The 15169-nt window shown below is 60.7% G+C and overlaps 1 protein-coding gene across 3 annotated transcripts in view; it reads right to left on the bottom strand.

Annotated features, from left to right (window-relative positions):
- Positions 1-15169, bottom strand: part of FOXP4 (forkhead box P4) — a 59079-nt gene that overhangs the window by 5006 nt on the left and 38904 nt on the right. For 2 of the 3 annotated variants that reach the window (XM_051808701.1, XM_051808702.1), the window contains exons 6-16: positions 11541-11688; positions 10834-11038; positions 10453-10557; positions 8085-8172; positions 6114-6203; positions 5545-5746; positions 5367-5443; positions 5044-5145; positions 774-895; positions 581-647; positions 74-240 (exon numbers count right to left, since the gene is read on the bottom strand). In XM_051808701.1, the coding sequence (XP_051664661.1) occupies positions 74-240; positions 581-647; positions 774-895; positions 5044-5145; positions 5367-5443; positions 5545-5746; positions 6114-6203; positions 8085-8172; positions 10453-10557; positions 10834-11038; positions 11541-11688 (1373 nt within the window). The remainder of the gene's footprint in view (positions 1-73; positions 241-580; positions 648-773; positions 896-5043; positions 5146-5366; positions 5444-5544; positions 5747-6113; positions 6204-8084; positions 8173-10452; positions 10558-10833; positions 11039-11540; positions 11689-15169) is intronic. The other variant, XM_051808703.1, reaches the window with a different exon arrangement.

The following is a 15169-nucleotide window of genomic DNA, read 5'->3' as shown; positions in this document are numbered from 1 at the left end:
ATCCTTTAGCTCCAAGCCCTCCAGCACCCCAGTGCCCCCCGCCAGCGCCGTCCCTGCCGTCCCCCAGGCTGACCTGTACTGCTGCGGGGACAGGCGCGGGCTGTTGCTGCCGTTGCTGTTGACCTGCTCCACGGTGCTGCTGACGTCGTCGTGGCCCACGTGCAGCATGGCACTGGCCGAGCTGGTGTTGATCATGGTGGGGCTGTTGAGCAGCGGGAAGCTGCTCTCTGCCAGCGCAGCCTGCAGGGGCATCACAGAATCAGAATGGTTTGGGTTGGAAGGGACCTCAAAGATCACCAGTTCCACCCCTTGCCATGGGCAGGGACACCTTCCACCAGACCAGGCTGCTCCAAGCCCCTCTAACACTTCCAGGGATGGGGCAGTCACAGCTTCTCTGGGCAACCTGTGCCAGGGCCTCCCCACCCTCACAGGGAAGAACTTCTTTTGTATGTCTAACCTAAATTTCCCGTTTCAGTTTGAACCCATTCCCCTTGTCCCTCACTACAGTTCCTGATGAAAGAAGACCATGGAGGGGTTTTGTGCCCCCGTGTCCCAGTCAGGGACAGGACGGGGTCCTTACCTGGTAACTTGCATTAAGTGCTCCGTAACCGAGTCCTGAAATCATATTTTTGACTAAGGTCGGACTCCTGCAGAAAGAGAGAAAGCAGAAGGACGTGGGGCTGAGCACTGCTGGCCCGGGGACAGGGACGCTGGTGGCAGGGGCAGGTGTGAGCACAGCTCCCAGGCTGTGTCCGTGGCAAAGGAGCACCCACCCTGTCATCTTTGGTGGCCTTCGCTTTTGGTACTCGTGCTCGTCCACGGTCCACACGGCTCCCTTGACGTTCTCCACGCGCACGAAGCACTTGTGCAGGCTCAGGTTGTGGCGGACGGCGTTCTGTGGGCAGAGAGGGCAGGAGCTCAGTGGCATGACCCTCATCCCACTGGCCAGACCCTCCTCTTCCTCACCACTCTCCTCTTTAGCCAGCCCCGCAGGTCCCCACAGCTCCGGGCTGTCCTGGCCACCCCGACGCTCCCCCCCAAAGCCACCCAGGCTGCTGTGAGTGCTCCCCCACTCCACCAGCACTGAGGGGGTTGAGTTGTCGAGCCCCCAAACCACACGTGGGACATGACCCCGTTCTGAGGACCTTGGCCAGATGCTGAGGAAGAGGGGACAGTATGGAACAAGTGACAGCAGCGAGGACTGGGAGCAGAACCACCCTCTCTGCTCGGCAAAGCCAGCTAATCTTTCCCTTTCTTTTCCTTTCCCCCACCCTCCCCTTTTGGTCCTTTCCCTCCCTTTCTTCTTTACATCGACCATCTTTACATTTCTAAATGTAAAATAAAGAGACACACACGTAGGCAGACAGCACAGCCCCGAGAGATACCAGCTCCCTTTTCCCCTTCCAACTCCCTGCCATTTGCTACTGCCCCTATTTCATTACCAATTTTAATTTGCCTCTAATTAAATCCTGTGTATTTTTCCGACTCACTTGCTAATCCATGAGGGAGGCAGGAGGCTGGAGTGGAATCTCTCCGAGCTATAATTACAAAGGGCCTAATCACGCCGGGGCTCTGCCTTTGAATAAATTTCCTTGCATTAAGGTTCTCAGATTCTCTGCCTTGCAAATGAGAATGACCCCAATTTCAGGAAGTTGGCCTCGGAGGGTTTTTTTTTTTCTCCCCTTTTTTTTTTTATTTCGAGTCCTGATTCGTGATGAGAGACTAATTCGTTACGCTAAAACATTAACAGCAATTTAAAAGGTCGAGCGGGGGCTGGATAAACAAAGGAGTTGGCCAGCACAACAAGGCCAGAGGAGACACAAGGACTGAGCCCCCCCCGCGCCGGCAAGTGCCAGAGCGCCCAGAACCTCATCAGATGGCACCATCACCCCTTTTGCTTCTCATTTAAGGAGAAAAACAAACAAAGCTGGGCTCTTCCCTTGTCCTCCATCCATCCCTTCCCCCCCAGACCCCTCCCTCCAGCCGTGCCACAGTGCCCGGTGCTGACACCACGGCCGGGTGACACGGTGACAGGCAGCAGGGCCGGGCTCTGGCTCCTCTGGCCCTTTGGCAGAGCACAGTCCAAAGGGGAAACTTTGTAAGCAGCTCTCAGGGCTCCTGGGGAAGGAGATTTGGGCCCAGCCAGTGCTGTCTGATGTGATTTTTTTGGGGGGAACCCCTGCAGGACCCCACAGATCGGGAGCTGACCCAGCATCTCGGGTGTGGCTGAAGCCAGGTCCTGGGGTCCCAGCTCAGAGCCACTGTCACCCAAGGGGACACGCTCCATTTGGGCCATGCCCTGCTGGGAGGCACCACTCAGCCTCAAACCCCGTGCTGGCATCTCCCAGGGTCGGGCTGCACATCCCAGGGACCTGGAATTCCAAGGAGGACCCTGAAATCCATGGGGGAGTAGGACAATCCCCTGTCCCCCACTCTGTCCTCGCACCATCCCCTGCCTGGGGTCTGAAGTCCAGCCAGGGCTGGGGCCTTCCACTGCCCTTGAACCCCTGTCCCAGTGAGCAAACACAGGACGTCCCTCCCTGGCCGGATCCTGCCCACACTCCCCTTCATCCTCCTCCTCCCTGTGCAGGGGGCTCCTCGTCCAAGCAATGCCCTGACTGCAGCCACGAGCGTGGCAAAGCAGAACCTTCCCTGCCCACAGAGACACAGGCCCAGCAGTGCCCACATCCCCCTCTCTCCCCGGTGACAACCCCCTGCTCTGAAGCACCCGGGTGGGGATGTGCCTGCAAAGGCTCCAGTGGAGGTAAAATAAATCCTGGCAGTGGGCAGGATGCGGCTCAGCACCCCCAGAGCCTGGGATGCCCCATCCCTGTGCTGGGTGTTGGGCAGGGTGCTGTGCCCAGGACAGGGAGGAGGTGCCAGGTGAGCCCCCCATGGCATGGGACCCACCCCCACGGTGCCTCAGCCCAACGTGGCTTTTGTGTTTCGACAGAGTGTTTGTTCAGAGCCAGACCCGGCTGCTCTGTTTGCTTCTCATCTCTCTCCTCTAATGATGTTTGCTTTACACCCTCCACCCACTCCCTGGGCTGTGCTGGGGGCTCCCTGTGGGTCCCCCCTGCTGTGGGCATGGGGCACCCACCCTGGTCCCCATCCCAGGGGAGCTCCAGGAGATGAGAGAGAAGCCGCAGCAGAAATGGTGGTTTTCAAAGAGAGGAAATACACAATTTTTTCCTGTGTATCCCACTCCTCCAGAAGAAGCCTGACCTTGGACACTGGAAGTTATGAAGAGAAGTATCCCCCCTCCAGCTCTTTTTAACCTCCTGCCATCCCCTTTGGCGATAGAACAGGAAAAAGTGAAGAAAAAACCAATGGGAAGCAGAAGGGCTGGGAGATGCCCTTCTCCAACCCTGCCCTTGGTAACAAGGGGTGCAGGGAAGCCACAAAAACCCTCCCAAAATACTTACTCCTTCCAGCTAATAAAAAGGTGGGAAAAAGACATTTCACTTGCCATTCTCTGATTCCAGAGAGGGGGAAACTGAGGCACGGAGCAGGTGAAGTGTTGCCCTGGACAGTGCTGGGAGCAGTGATGGCCACAGTGGGCTCTGCCCCAGTGCTCCCCATTGCTGCCCACCGTGTGCCCAGTGTGGGGTGTCCCAGGCCGGGGTGGTGGCAGTGGTGGCAGCAGTGGCAGTGGCCAGTGATGCTCGTGGTGCACTTGCAGTGCTGGCTGTGTGCAGCGAGGGGCACTCCAGACTGACACAGCCCGTGGCCAGCCCCAAAACTGCCCCAGCACCCGGCTGCTCCTGCCCAGCCCCATCCCAGTGCCCTCCTCCTGCCCGGCGTGCCGGGATGCTCGTGCTGAAGGCAGAGCCCACCAAGAGTGCTGGGGAGCCAAAATCCCTGCTATTCACCCAAAAGTTTTCTGCAGATCCCAGCTCGGATCTGCCACAGCGACACACGGGGGCCCTGGGCTCAGGGAGAACCGATTCCTCCTACTCAACCTTCTCAAAATGCTCCATCTCGCTTGCACCTCGCTGATTCTAATTATTTTTATTTTAAACTAACACGTGTCCCTCTGCCACTTCACTCCTTGCTGCCCTGGGCAGGAGGGAGCTGAGCTGTGCCTCGGTAAATACATGCAGCAGGAAACAATAAATAAGTAAATCTTCCCTGGTCGAGGCAATAACTGAATCACAGAACTGCTCCTTCCACAGCTCCCTGCTCCTCTGAGATGTGTTTTCTCAAATCTCAATTTCTAAATAACCAAGGGGGAAGCAGCCCCAGCACCCATGTGCTGCCCCCAAATTCACCTCCATCAGCCCAGGCTGGTGACAAATGGCTCCTCAGGTACAAAAACTTTCAGTACCTGCCTGTACAGCACCGTGCACCGGGTGGGGGGACCTGATGGGCACAGGCACCTGCTTGGGGTCTGGCAGAGGAGTTCCCCTTGCTGATGGTCCCCCTGCCATCCCCACTCTTCATCCATCCCCCTGGCCCAGCACCTGCACCCCCAGCCAGCACTGAGGCCCAGCCACCTCATCTCTCAGAGTCACCTGCCCCCAGGTTATCATTAACCTTCTTTGTTACTTCAAGTGTCTCTCTTTTGTCTCTGCCCTTCTCCTCCAGCCTCAGCTCCACAGAAAAGCCCAGCACAGGGATGATGTGCCCTCACAGACCAGCGACGCATTTTGGGTAGGGAAAATGGGGGATTTATCCATAAAATCATCTCCTGCACCATCTCAGAGCTGTGCAATGAACTGGTCCTTTACCAGAGGTGCCCACACAAGCTGGAGCATCTCCTGCAGCAGGGAGTCCCCAGTGGGATGGGGTGAGCCTGGGTGGGCTGGGGTGAGCCCGGGTGGCATGGGGTGAGCCTGGGTGGGATGGGGTGAGTCCAGGTGGGACGGGGTGAGCCTGGGTGGCATGGGGTGAGCCTGGGTGGGCTGGGGTGAGCCTGGGTGGGCTGGGGTGAGCCTGGGTGGGATGGGGTGAGCCCGGGTGGGATGGGGTGAGCCCGGGTGGGATGGGGTGAGCCCAGGTGGGATGGGGTGAGCCCACGGTGCCAAGCAGGGCTGCTCTCACCTTCCAGGTGGCCGTGTTCCTCCGGAAGTAGGCAAACATCCGCGTGAACCAGTTATAGATTTCATTCAACGTTAGCTGCCTGTCGGGGGTCTCCAGGATGGCCTGGGGAACCAGAGAGGGGACAAGAGCGTCACTCACAGCGCCCCGCTGGGGTTCGATGCCCATCCCCTGGTGAGGCACGAGGGGCAGAACGGGGGTTCAGTGGATGTGGGGGCTCCCCCAGGACAGAGAGGGTGGGGGAGAGCACAGCTGTGCCCGAGGTGCCCCACAGGCAGGTCTCTCGGGGGGCAGAGCTGGACCCCAGGGCACGGGGAGCCACTGACCTGCCGGATGAGCGAGGCGTACGTGAAGGGCGGCCGGACGTCGGCGTTCTTGTAGAACTCGTGATTCTGTGCAAGCTCTGGGGGGCGACAGGAAAGGGGAGGGCGAGGGGTGAAGGGACCCGCTTTGGCAGCCAGGGACTGCAGCGTGGAGGGTGCTGAGCCCCAGCCCGGAGCTCACCTGAAGATATTGGGGTGCAGAACTTCTCCGAGTTCCTCCTGCGGATGGGCCCCACGTTGTGTAAAGTGGAAGAGCTGATGACGGAGGGGCCCTGCCGCAGGGGGGTGATGGGCGCCGTGGCTGAGGTGGGGGGATGAGGTAAACCGTCGGGAAACGTGTCGGAAGTGCTCTTGGAGAGGGTGGCACTGGAGACCAGGTTCAGCTGCACAGACAGGGGGGAGGCAGGACGGGTGGTTGGGAAGGCAGGGGCTGGGAGAGCCCCCGGCACAGAGGGAGCTTGGGAGGGCTGAGCTGGCTCGTGCCCCAGAGCAGGCAGGGAGGGGCTGGCAGGGGGGACACTTGCTGGGCTTGGCAGGGATGGGATGCAACCAAGGGATGGGGATGCAACTGCAGGAGAGGACACAACCATGGGATGGGATGCACCTACAGGCCTGGATACATCCATTCTGTCCATCCCACAGAGCCCACCCAGTGGTGACCATGCACAGGGCAGGGGGGGAACAGCAGTGAGGGGGAAGAGGAGGAGAGGGGGTGGCTGTGGGGACGTAGAGGGCAGGAAGGGGACTCACGCTTACAGGCTGGCTGAAAGACTTTGGCTCTGAAGGTCTCATGTGAAGATGGGCCATCATTGCTTGGAGACGCTCGCTCTCCTTGGCCAGCTGTGGGAGGCAAGGAGCAGGAGGGAGATGGTCAGGCAGTGCCCAACTCACTATGGAGGTGCCTGTGGCCTGGAGGAGCTGCCAATGAGCCCCCAGCCCTGGTCTGGGTAGGCAGCCCAGACCCTCTGTGCCTTCCCAGGTGCCACCTCCTGCCTGATGCTGGTTCCTGAGAGTCCCAGTGGGGCTGTGGCTCCATAGGGGCTGCAGCACCCAGTGTGGGGGGCACGGGGGCCATTCCAGCTTCATGTGTGCAGTTAGATGAAAAATCTACGGTGAAAGGGAGCCCCTTCCCACCCCTCCATGCTGCCACTCACCAGCAAGGCCCCCCACCACAGCCCTCACGCTCCCTCCCGGGTGCTCTCATGCCCGTGCCCCAGTGCCTGCCATGCCTGTCCCCTTGGCCCTCCTCCTGCTCCCCAGCAGCTCCCTGTCCCCCCCCCCAGCCCTCCATCCATCCCCCCGGACGCCCAACATCGCTGTAATTGCACCTCCCTCCTGTTTGCTCCCCGGAGTGCGGAGGAGGGTGAAATATTCACTGTGGCACCAGGAGAGATTTTGAGCCCGGCGGAGGCGATGGGACCTGACACCCGCTCTCTCCCCGTCACCTTCCCTTTCCAGCAGGACCCTCAAAGCTCGGGGCTCGGCCACCTCCCCGCGCGCCGCCGGCTCCCGCCAGCCCAGCCCAGCCCCAGCCCTGGGCCGGGCGAGGAAGGAGTTAAAGGCAGGAGCCAGAGCGGAGTTTGCTGCAAGTTTGGAGCAGCTCAGATGCCTTCGTGCTGTCGTGGTGCTCATTAGAGCTGACAGGTCTCCCCTCGTGATGCAGACGCTCCACGCCGGCACAGCGGGAGCTCCGCGCTCTAAACTTCATAATTGGTGGCTCCGTGGCAGGTTCCTCTCTGCACACACAGCTCTGCTCGCCCTTCAGCTTTTTTTTTTCCTTTCTTTTCCCTCCCCTCTTTAAGCCCCAGTAATTGCTTTCAACCTCTCGCTTTGGCGAGGGCTGGGGAGCAGGGATGGATTGCAGGGATCACCCAGGAGGCTGCAGCCTCTCCTCGATCCCACAGCTCCCCCCGAGCTGCTGTGACTCAGGGTGGAGGCTCCCAAGGGTGCCCCACATCACATCCCACTGTCCCCTGGGCCAGTGTACCCTGAGATGTCACGCACACACTGCCCTGAGCTCCTGCCAGCCCCAGCCAGGCACCCAGGCACTGCCACATCACGGGGGTCTTGGTGACTGACCCCCTGACAGACCCCTGCCCTGTCCCTCTTTCAAGTCCTGAGATGAAAACTCCCCATTTCCTCCCCTCTTCCCCCCCTCCCTTCTCCATTAACCGAATTATGCACAGCACGTTGGGGAGCCAGAGATGCTGAGAGAGGCTCTATTTAAAGAACTTGCCTTTCCAAAAATAGCACCCTGAAGTTGGGCTCCACAGACCACGCTCAGCCACCAAAATAAGTGGCCTGATTTCCAAGGACCCCAGTGGCCCTGCAGCTCCCACGGAGGTGGCACAGCTCATGTCCCACCTGTGGGCATGAACCCTCCTGGCAGCACGTGCCTTTCACATCTGTGGCATCTCCCTGTACCCACAGGGACACTCTGGGCAGGAGGGATGGCTTGTCCTTTCCTCCAGCCCCATCACAGGGATGCTGGTATGGGGGGAACCAGATTGAGATTTTGCCCAGGGATTGATTTCCACCCAGATGCAGCCCAGGGCCAGCACTGCTGTTTGGGAAGGATGTTTGAAACGAGTCCCCAGGTGGGTGGTTACGGTCCCCAACCTCCCTGCTCCCCCCTGAGGAGAGCAGCCAAGGCATGGAGTGCAGAGGGGGAAGGAGATGGCTTTTTACACCCGTGTCCATGGAGGCAGGGGCAGCACCCACCTGTATCTCCAGCTGCTGTACCACTTGCATCTGGACTCGACACTGGGCCGTGCTTCGGTCATCAAGTGCATGTTCTGTGTTGAGGTGTCTGGGGAGGAGAACACAGAGGGTTATGCCTGGACATGCCCAAAATGCTCCCCCTCAGCTGTGGCCACACCTGGGATCAGCCCTGACCTGCAAATTGCTCAGGGATGCTCTGGCACCGGTGCCCCAAGTGGGATGAGCAGAAAGGAAACCGAGGCACGCAAGGGACTGAGCAAACCAGCATCTCCCCAGACCTGGGCTGGAAGGGGGCCATACCCACCCAGCCCTGCCTGTGGCAGCCACACGGTGTTTAGGAGCAGCCACTGCCTGATGGAAAGCCCACGGATTTTCCTGGAGAAGGCTGCTGGCAGGAGGTGCCAGGAAGACCTGAGAAGCAGGTTTCCAGGACAAAGGTGTGATTATGGAGGTTGACTTACACCCTCCAAGGAAACCCCCGAAGGCAGAAGGTGGCATTTCCAGGGTGTTCCTCATCCTACCACTTTCATGCCTCGTGTTTATGAGGTGCTTTGTGTTTATGAAGCAGAAGGACCTTTGGTCCTCAACTGCTCTCCCTCCTCCTCAGAGGGGGGATAGGACTCCTGGGGATGTCACTTGCTGCAGAGGCAGGGACATCCCAGCAGCCCCCTGTGGGGTTCCTCACCCCCAAACCCAGCAGAGCAGCAGCCTGGGGATGCCCCCAGGAGAAGGTGCCCCAGGAGCAGGGCAGGAGTCTCACCCGGCTGTTTGCGAGAGACTTCCAGCCCCAACTTGCACAAACAAGGCAGGTAACTGGGACCAGCTGCCAAGCCTGTAGGTGAGCAAACCCCCCTGTGCCTCAGCCCCGCTCCTCTCCCTGCACAGCAGAGCAAGGGCATGGCTGCTTCTCCAGGGAAAAGGCTGCCAGAGCCCAGGCTGTGCCAAGCAGGAATGGAGACATCTCCCACTGACCCTCTCCCTCATAAATCACTGCTCAAAGGCCATGCTGCCCCTTTCCACCCCAACCTTGGGGCTCTCTGAGCTGCTCCACGGAGGTGATGCTCAGAGCAGGCTCAAAGCCAGTGCTCAGACTCAAGGTCAGGCCCACTCTCCAGCTGGGCTCGGCCTTTGGGAGCTGGAAGTTTTCTATCTGCCTGTCCCACAGCCTGACATGTCCCCACATTAGCAGAGAGGGGACAGAAACCCTTCACCAGTGTTTTTGGGAGGCTGTCCCTTGGGAAGGGGGACAGGCAGGTGGGATGCAGGGATCCCACAGCCCTGGCTGGCACAGCACAGCTCTCCTGACACTGTCACCCAGCCCTGGCCATCCCCTGCCAACTCCAGCTCCAGCTTCCAAACCAGAGCTCACTCATCTGCCCTGTGCCATTCAAACATGCCCTGCAAGGTGGGAGGAGATGCCTCATCTGGGTTCACCCCATGAGTCAGAGGCAGAGGAAGGAGGACACAGGAGCCTGAATCACTCACTCACTCACCACCCCAACCTCCCCAGGCTGCCTTCACACCTCCTCATCCTCCCCTGTAAGGCCTCTGCCCAGCTCCTTCCCTGGGAATGAGGAGGCATCCAAGGGATGCTCCCACTGGAGCCAGAGGTGTGGCAGAGGGCAGGGTCAGTCTGTAAAACCCCAAAACCTGGCTGATGGAGAGCCCGGCGCCTCGGCCGGGCAGACAGCCGGGGAGGCGGGGGAAGCAGCGAGCGAGCCCGTCAGTTCCTTCTGATGTCTTTGCTAAAAATCCTGGCTACAAAGAGATCTAATTGCAAATGAACTAATTAAGTAAACCTCTGACGAAGCGTGAAAACAATTTGTTTGACCCTGACGCTGGCAGAGGGCTCTGCGACAGCAGAGTTAATCAGTCAGCGCCGGAGCCCACAAGCGGTGTCAGCGGGGCTCCCGCGCCGCCATCTGCTCCCCCCGCGCCCCCCAGGAGGGAGCTGGGAGCCCCCCGCGCCTGCTGCCGGCGCCTGCCCCCTCCTGCCTCCTGCACGGGGTCTCTCCTTCTCCAGAGTCATCGACTCATCCAATGGTTTGGGTTGGAAGGGACCTTAAAGCCCACCCAGTTCCACCCCCCTGCCACGGGCAGGGACACCTTCCACTAGCCCAGGCTGCCCCCAAGTCCCGTCCAACCTGGCCTTGGACACTTCCAGGGATGGGGGAACTCCAGCAGCAACCCCTGGTGCGTTTTCTCCTTCTGCATGGGGTCCCCCAGCTCTGGGCAGACACTTTGGGGTGTCTGGACCTACTTCCAGAGTCTTCCCCTCCACCAGCTCCATTCTGTCCCAGCCTCAGAGTGTGGGTTGTCCCCTTGTCCAAAAAAAAAAAACCTCCCCCCAAAAGGGGACAACACTTACTTGACAAACTGTCCCAAGTCCTCACAGAGGGTTTCGCAGCCAGGCCACTTGCACTCTCCGTGGCCATAGAGCGGGTGGGAGCCGGGGGTCTCTTCGTGGGAAGAGCTGCAGAAGAGGGAAAGGGGCCATGAGACAGGGCAGCTGGGATGCTCCAGCATTCCCACGCAGGGGACAGCCCTCGGGCACCCACAGGAGACCCCCCAGTGACAGCTCACTGTCCTCCATGGGCACACGGGTGCAGCAAAACAGTGACAGGACTCCATTATGGGGCAGGCAGAATCTCCCCTCACCCACCTGCCAACCCCACAGCCGACAGACCCCAGCCCCTTCCACCTCTCCAGGAATAAAAACACAAAGTGCCAGGGCCCGACCCGGCTCTACCTGTCCCTTCTGGGCGTGTGCATGGTGCTCTGTCCATTGGGCAGAGGGTGATGGGAAATGGGAGGCGAGACCTTGGCGGCCGAAAACGAGGTAGAGTTGGAGGTGTTGGTGGTGAGGTCAAGACCTTCTTGCTTAATGCTGTCCTCGACGGGCTGGGCAGCCGTGACCTCCTTCCAGAGCTGCTGGAGGTCCGAGGGGCACACGGCTACGGCAGGAGAGAGCCCGGGGTCAGCAGGGGCATGGGGCAGAACCCACAGCACCCACAGGGTCCTTCCCTGCCCCCTGGCACAGCTCAGCTCCCCAGACCTCGCCCAGCACGGGGAAACCATCACCTAAAGCCAGGCCCAGCCCACAACACCAGCAGTGGTAAAGGGAGGCTGCACAGCCCCATCAGGGAGCCCAAAACAAGGTGCTCTCAGCACCCAGGGAGCCACACAGAGCTGTTTCCAGAAGGGAGGCGATCCCTTCTCCCCACACCCTGGCACCCCTATCCAGAGGAAGAGGTGCCCCAGTCCTGCACCCCTCTGCCAAAGGAACCCAGAGCCCAACCCTGCACCAGCTCTGCCCACTGATGCCATCGGACCCCAACTTCGGGGGCATTGGAAAAAGCAACAGCACAGCCCCTCCCCAGCCCCCCTCACCCAGAGCAGGGCAATCTGCAGCCATGGGCCCCCCCCGTGCGGGGCACCCCAGGTGGGGGTCCTTACCTTGGGGCAGGGTCTGCAGGGGCACCGTGCCCTGCCCTGGAGGGAGGCTCACCAGGCCCTGGCGCTGCAGGTTTAACAGGTGCTGCTGCTGGAGCTGCTGCATCTGCAGGAGCTGCTGCTGGAAGGCCAGCTGCTTGTTCCCCAACGGCTGCCGAGACAAAAGGGACAAATCCAGGTGCCTTATTCCCAGCCCCGCAGGGGAGGCAGGGGCTGGGGGCCGCGGGGAGGGGTGCCTGCAGCCAGGGGTGCCCGTGGTGGGGGCACTGGGGCTGCCCCTGTCCCCATCCTGCTGCCGGGCCTGCTCAGCTCACGGCTGAGCCGGACGGAGGCTTTGATCTATCGGAAGAGGAGGGGAAGGAAAGGAAAAGGGGAAGGGAAAAATAAAGCACTGGAAAGAGAGGGAGTGAGCGGAGCTGGGAGTTGCTCGGAGCAAAGAACCAGCTGTGCTGGGAGGTGGGTGTGAACCCCAACTGTGGGGTCCCATGGGGGAGGCTCAGCTGCAACGTCGTTGCAAAAAAAGGGGGCTCCCAGCACCCTGGATGCACAGGACCCTCCTTTAAGCCAGAAAATTATCCCTATTTGCCAAAAACGACCACTACGAGCCCCTCCGTGGTGAGGGGCTGAAACCAACTGTCTGCAGGGGAGGGGGTGCCCAGTGCCAGTACCGGTGCCCCCACCCCAGCCACAGGCACCCCCCGGGTAGGGGACTCTCCCCCCGCCCCCAGGAGCCAGCCGTGCTCTGACCAGCATCGCTGGCCCTAAACTAGTTAGGCAGGACGGGTCCCTGGGGAGGCGCCGAGAAATCCATGAGAATTAAGTGAAGGGGAGAGAATTCAATTAGGGCTGGGGACAGGCAGCTGCTAATCCGAGCCGGGCAGGAGAGGGGAGCTGCCCCGGGGCTGCCCGGCCTCATTAGCGGGGCAGGCGGCTCCGTGACCCCGTGAACCCCCCGAACCCCCCTGTTGGGGCAGACGGTGCCGGCAGGGAGCGAGGAGCGGGAGAGCACCGGCCAAGCCCGTGCTGGAGCACATCCCCCAGCTCGCTGCACTCGGGAGTGGGGGCACTTTGCAGCCCCCAAAAGATGTATTTTCATGTCCCTGTCCTTACTGATGAGCACAAGAGCTGTGCTATGGGAAATGTCCTTGTTTTTCCTGAGTGTTATAGGGATTCAGGCCCCGCTGCATGGGGAATGCCAGGGACCTGGCACATCTCCTGATGATCCCCGAGGCTACATCAGCAGGGAACAGCAGACAGACTCTCCATGGCAATCCCAGTCCATGACTGAGTTTGGAATGAGCACGTGCTGCTGTACCCACAGCAGCACCCTGGGCCCATGGGATGCAGGCAGATCCCTGTGGATGCTCAGCCGTGGCTTTGTGAATCGGAGGGAGAGGACGAGATCCAGACACTGCCCTACAAACCCCTACGCTCTGCAAAGTCAGGCACAACCATGAATCCTATCTAGGGCACAGAGACAGTTTAATTCCAGTTTTTTCAGCCTCAGAGGGATATGCAGACCCTCCCTGACCTGTCCACCTCTGGGCCACGGTGGAATTGTCCCCCCCAGCGTCAGGTCTAGATCCTCCCTGGCTCTGCCTCAGCCCTGCACCTCTGAGGCTTAAAGATTAAGGCACAAATCAAAGCAATTTCTGCTCAGTGAAGAGAAATCCCTGTGCTCACCCTCGCTCCTGAGCCAGGAGGGCTTCAGGCCATGGGATCAGCAGAATACAGGAAAACAGGCAGGACCAGGCTGCAGCCAGAGGGCTTCAACAGAGGCAGCTCTGTCCCCCACGGTGTCCCCTCCCGGCAAGAGAAAGCTCTGCCACCACGTGGGATGGACACGAGTGCCCCTGCCTTGGTTAGAAACAGCAGCTGGGATGGGATGGGACAGGATGGGATTCTCCTCCTCTTCCCGGCTCTGCCACCGCCCTCCCCGGGGGCCCCGGGGCAAGCCCGAGCTCTGCTCCAGCACAGCCTCATTCACGTCACTTCCAGACTGTGGAGCAGGAGGAACTGGGAGTGGATGAAGGGATGAAGTCATGAGGATCCCTGCACATGTCCCTGAGCCCCACATCCTGGCTGGGCTCTCCCAGCCCAGCCTGACCGGAGCTGTGGCCGGTGGAGTTGGATGCCCCAAGCCCCTGGGCAGCCCTGACCCACACGTGGTCTGGCAGGGATGGTGTTGTCCAGGTTGAACCTGGACCTTGACACGCTTCAAATCCACATGTGCATCCCTCCAGCTTCACCAGACCACAAACACAGGGACCAGCCCCAGCAATACGAGTCCTGGTGCTGCTCCGAGTCAAACCAAGGACCTTCTCCCCCCGGGGAAGCCAATTTGCCATCGCTGGGGAACAACTGTGGCACCACAGACCTCTAAACCCCAGAGTGATGGCTGAGGAGATGCACCCACCTGCAGACCCACCCACCAGCCTGCAGGCTCCAAGCCAAGTTCTCCCTGGAGAAGGTGGGTTGGGGAGAGCCTGGATTACAGCCCCAGCCTCACGGAAAACCTCACGTGCCAGTCCTCACCCCGCGAGCTCTGCTCCCCTCGGAAAAGCCGCCCGAGTCCCCCCCAGAGGGGACCCCCAGCACCCACCAGAGGAGCTGGCTCTGTGTAAGGGCCAAATCCTGCGCTGGGCCCCCCCCAGCCCATTCCCAGCCCCCGTCCCAGAGCAGGGCCGGGGTCCCGAGCGCTGCCGTGCATTAGACGCAGCTGAGCGGGTGCAGCTACGGGGTAAGAGCCGCCGTCACTTTGATTTATGAGCACATCAGGAGGAGTTTCGCCGTGACACGCGGGACTGACAGGAGCAGTTCATTAAGCTGACACTGGGGTGAGGCGCCAGCAGCCCCCCCGTGCCACCCCCTCCCCAACCCCGCCTGCCTCGGCAGAGGGACAGACCCCCGCCCCCAGCAGCTCTGGGGGCACAGAGACCCTCTGGCCTCATCCTCAGGGAACACTGGGGCCTCTGCAGCCGCATGCCCCTTGCAGCACTGGGCTTGGAGAAGCCAAATGTTCAGGGAAGAGCAGGATATGAGGGTGAGGGGCTGCCTGGAGCTTCCCAGCCCTGCACCACAGCTCCTTGTTCCCCCCACACCCAGGATGCCGCTGGGGGTGGGGGTTCACCATCACACCCTAGCACAGGAAAATGCTCCAGGAGGATTGGGATGTGCTGCAGCTCAGCCCCAGCCCAGTGGGATTCATGGATTCACGGATCAGTTGCCTTGCTTGGCCCCTTCCTCACCCCCCCACTGTGGCACAGCTCCCCCCAGCCCAGAGACAGACAACACCCCCCAGGACAGGATGCTGCCGACAGGCGCTTCCGACACATTTCCATCCTCCTTTCCTGTTCTCCCCTTCCCATTCCCTGCTGGGAGACCCCCAGCTGTGCTGCTCCCGAGGAGATCTGAGCTGCTCCTCCAGGAGATGCTGCTCCTCCAGGAGATGCTGCTCCCGGCACCTTCCTGGCTGCTGCTCCCTGGCCGAGCCGCTGGCTCACAGTTACAGCGAGAGGAGCCCCGGGAATGGGGCAGAGGGGAAGCAGGAGGCGCTGGGTTTCCAAACCTCGCAGCGGGGCTGTAATGAAATACGGCCGCGGGTTTCCAGGAAGGAGCCGACGCCGGCCAGG

This window comes from Manacus candei, unplaced genomic scaffold (assembly GCF_025592945.1).
Source record: "Manacus candei isolate 608988 ecotype Guabito, Panama unplaced genomic scaffold, ASM2559294v1 h1tg000073l, whole genome shotgun sequence".
Taxonomy (NCBI): Eukaryota; Metazoa; Chordata; class Aves; order Passeriformes; family Pipridae; genus Manacus; species Manacus candei.
Note: the sequence above shows the minus strand (reverse complement) of the source record. Positions and strands in the feature narration are given on the sequence as shown.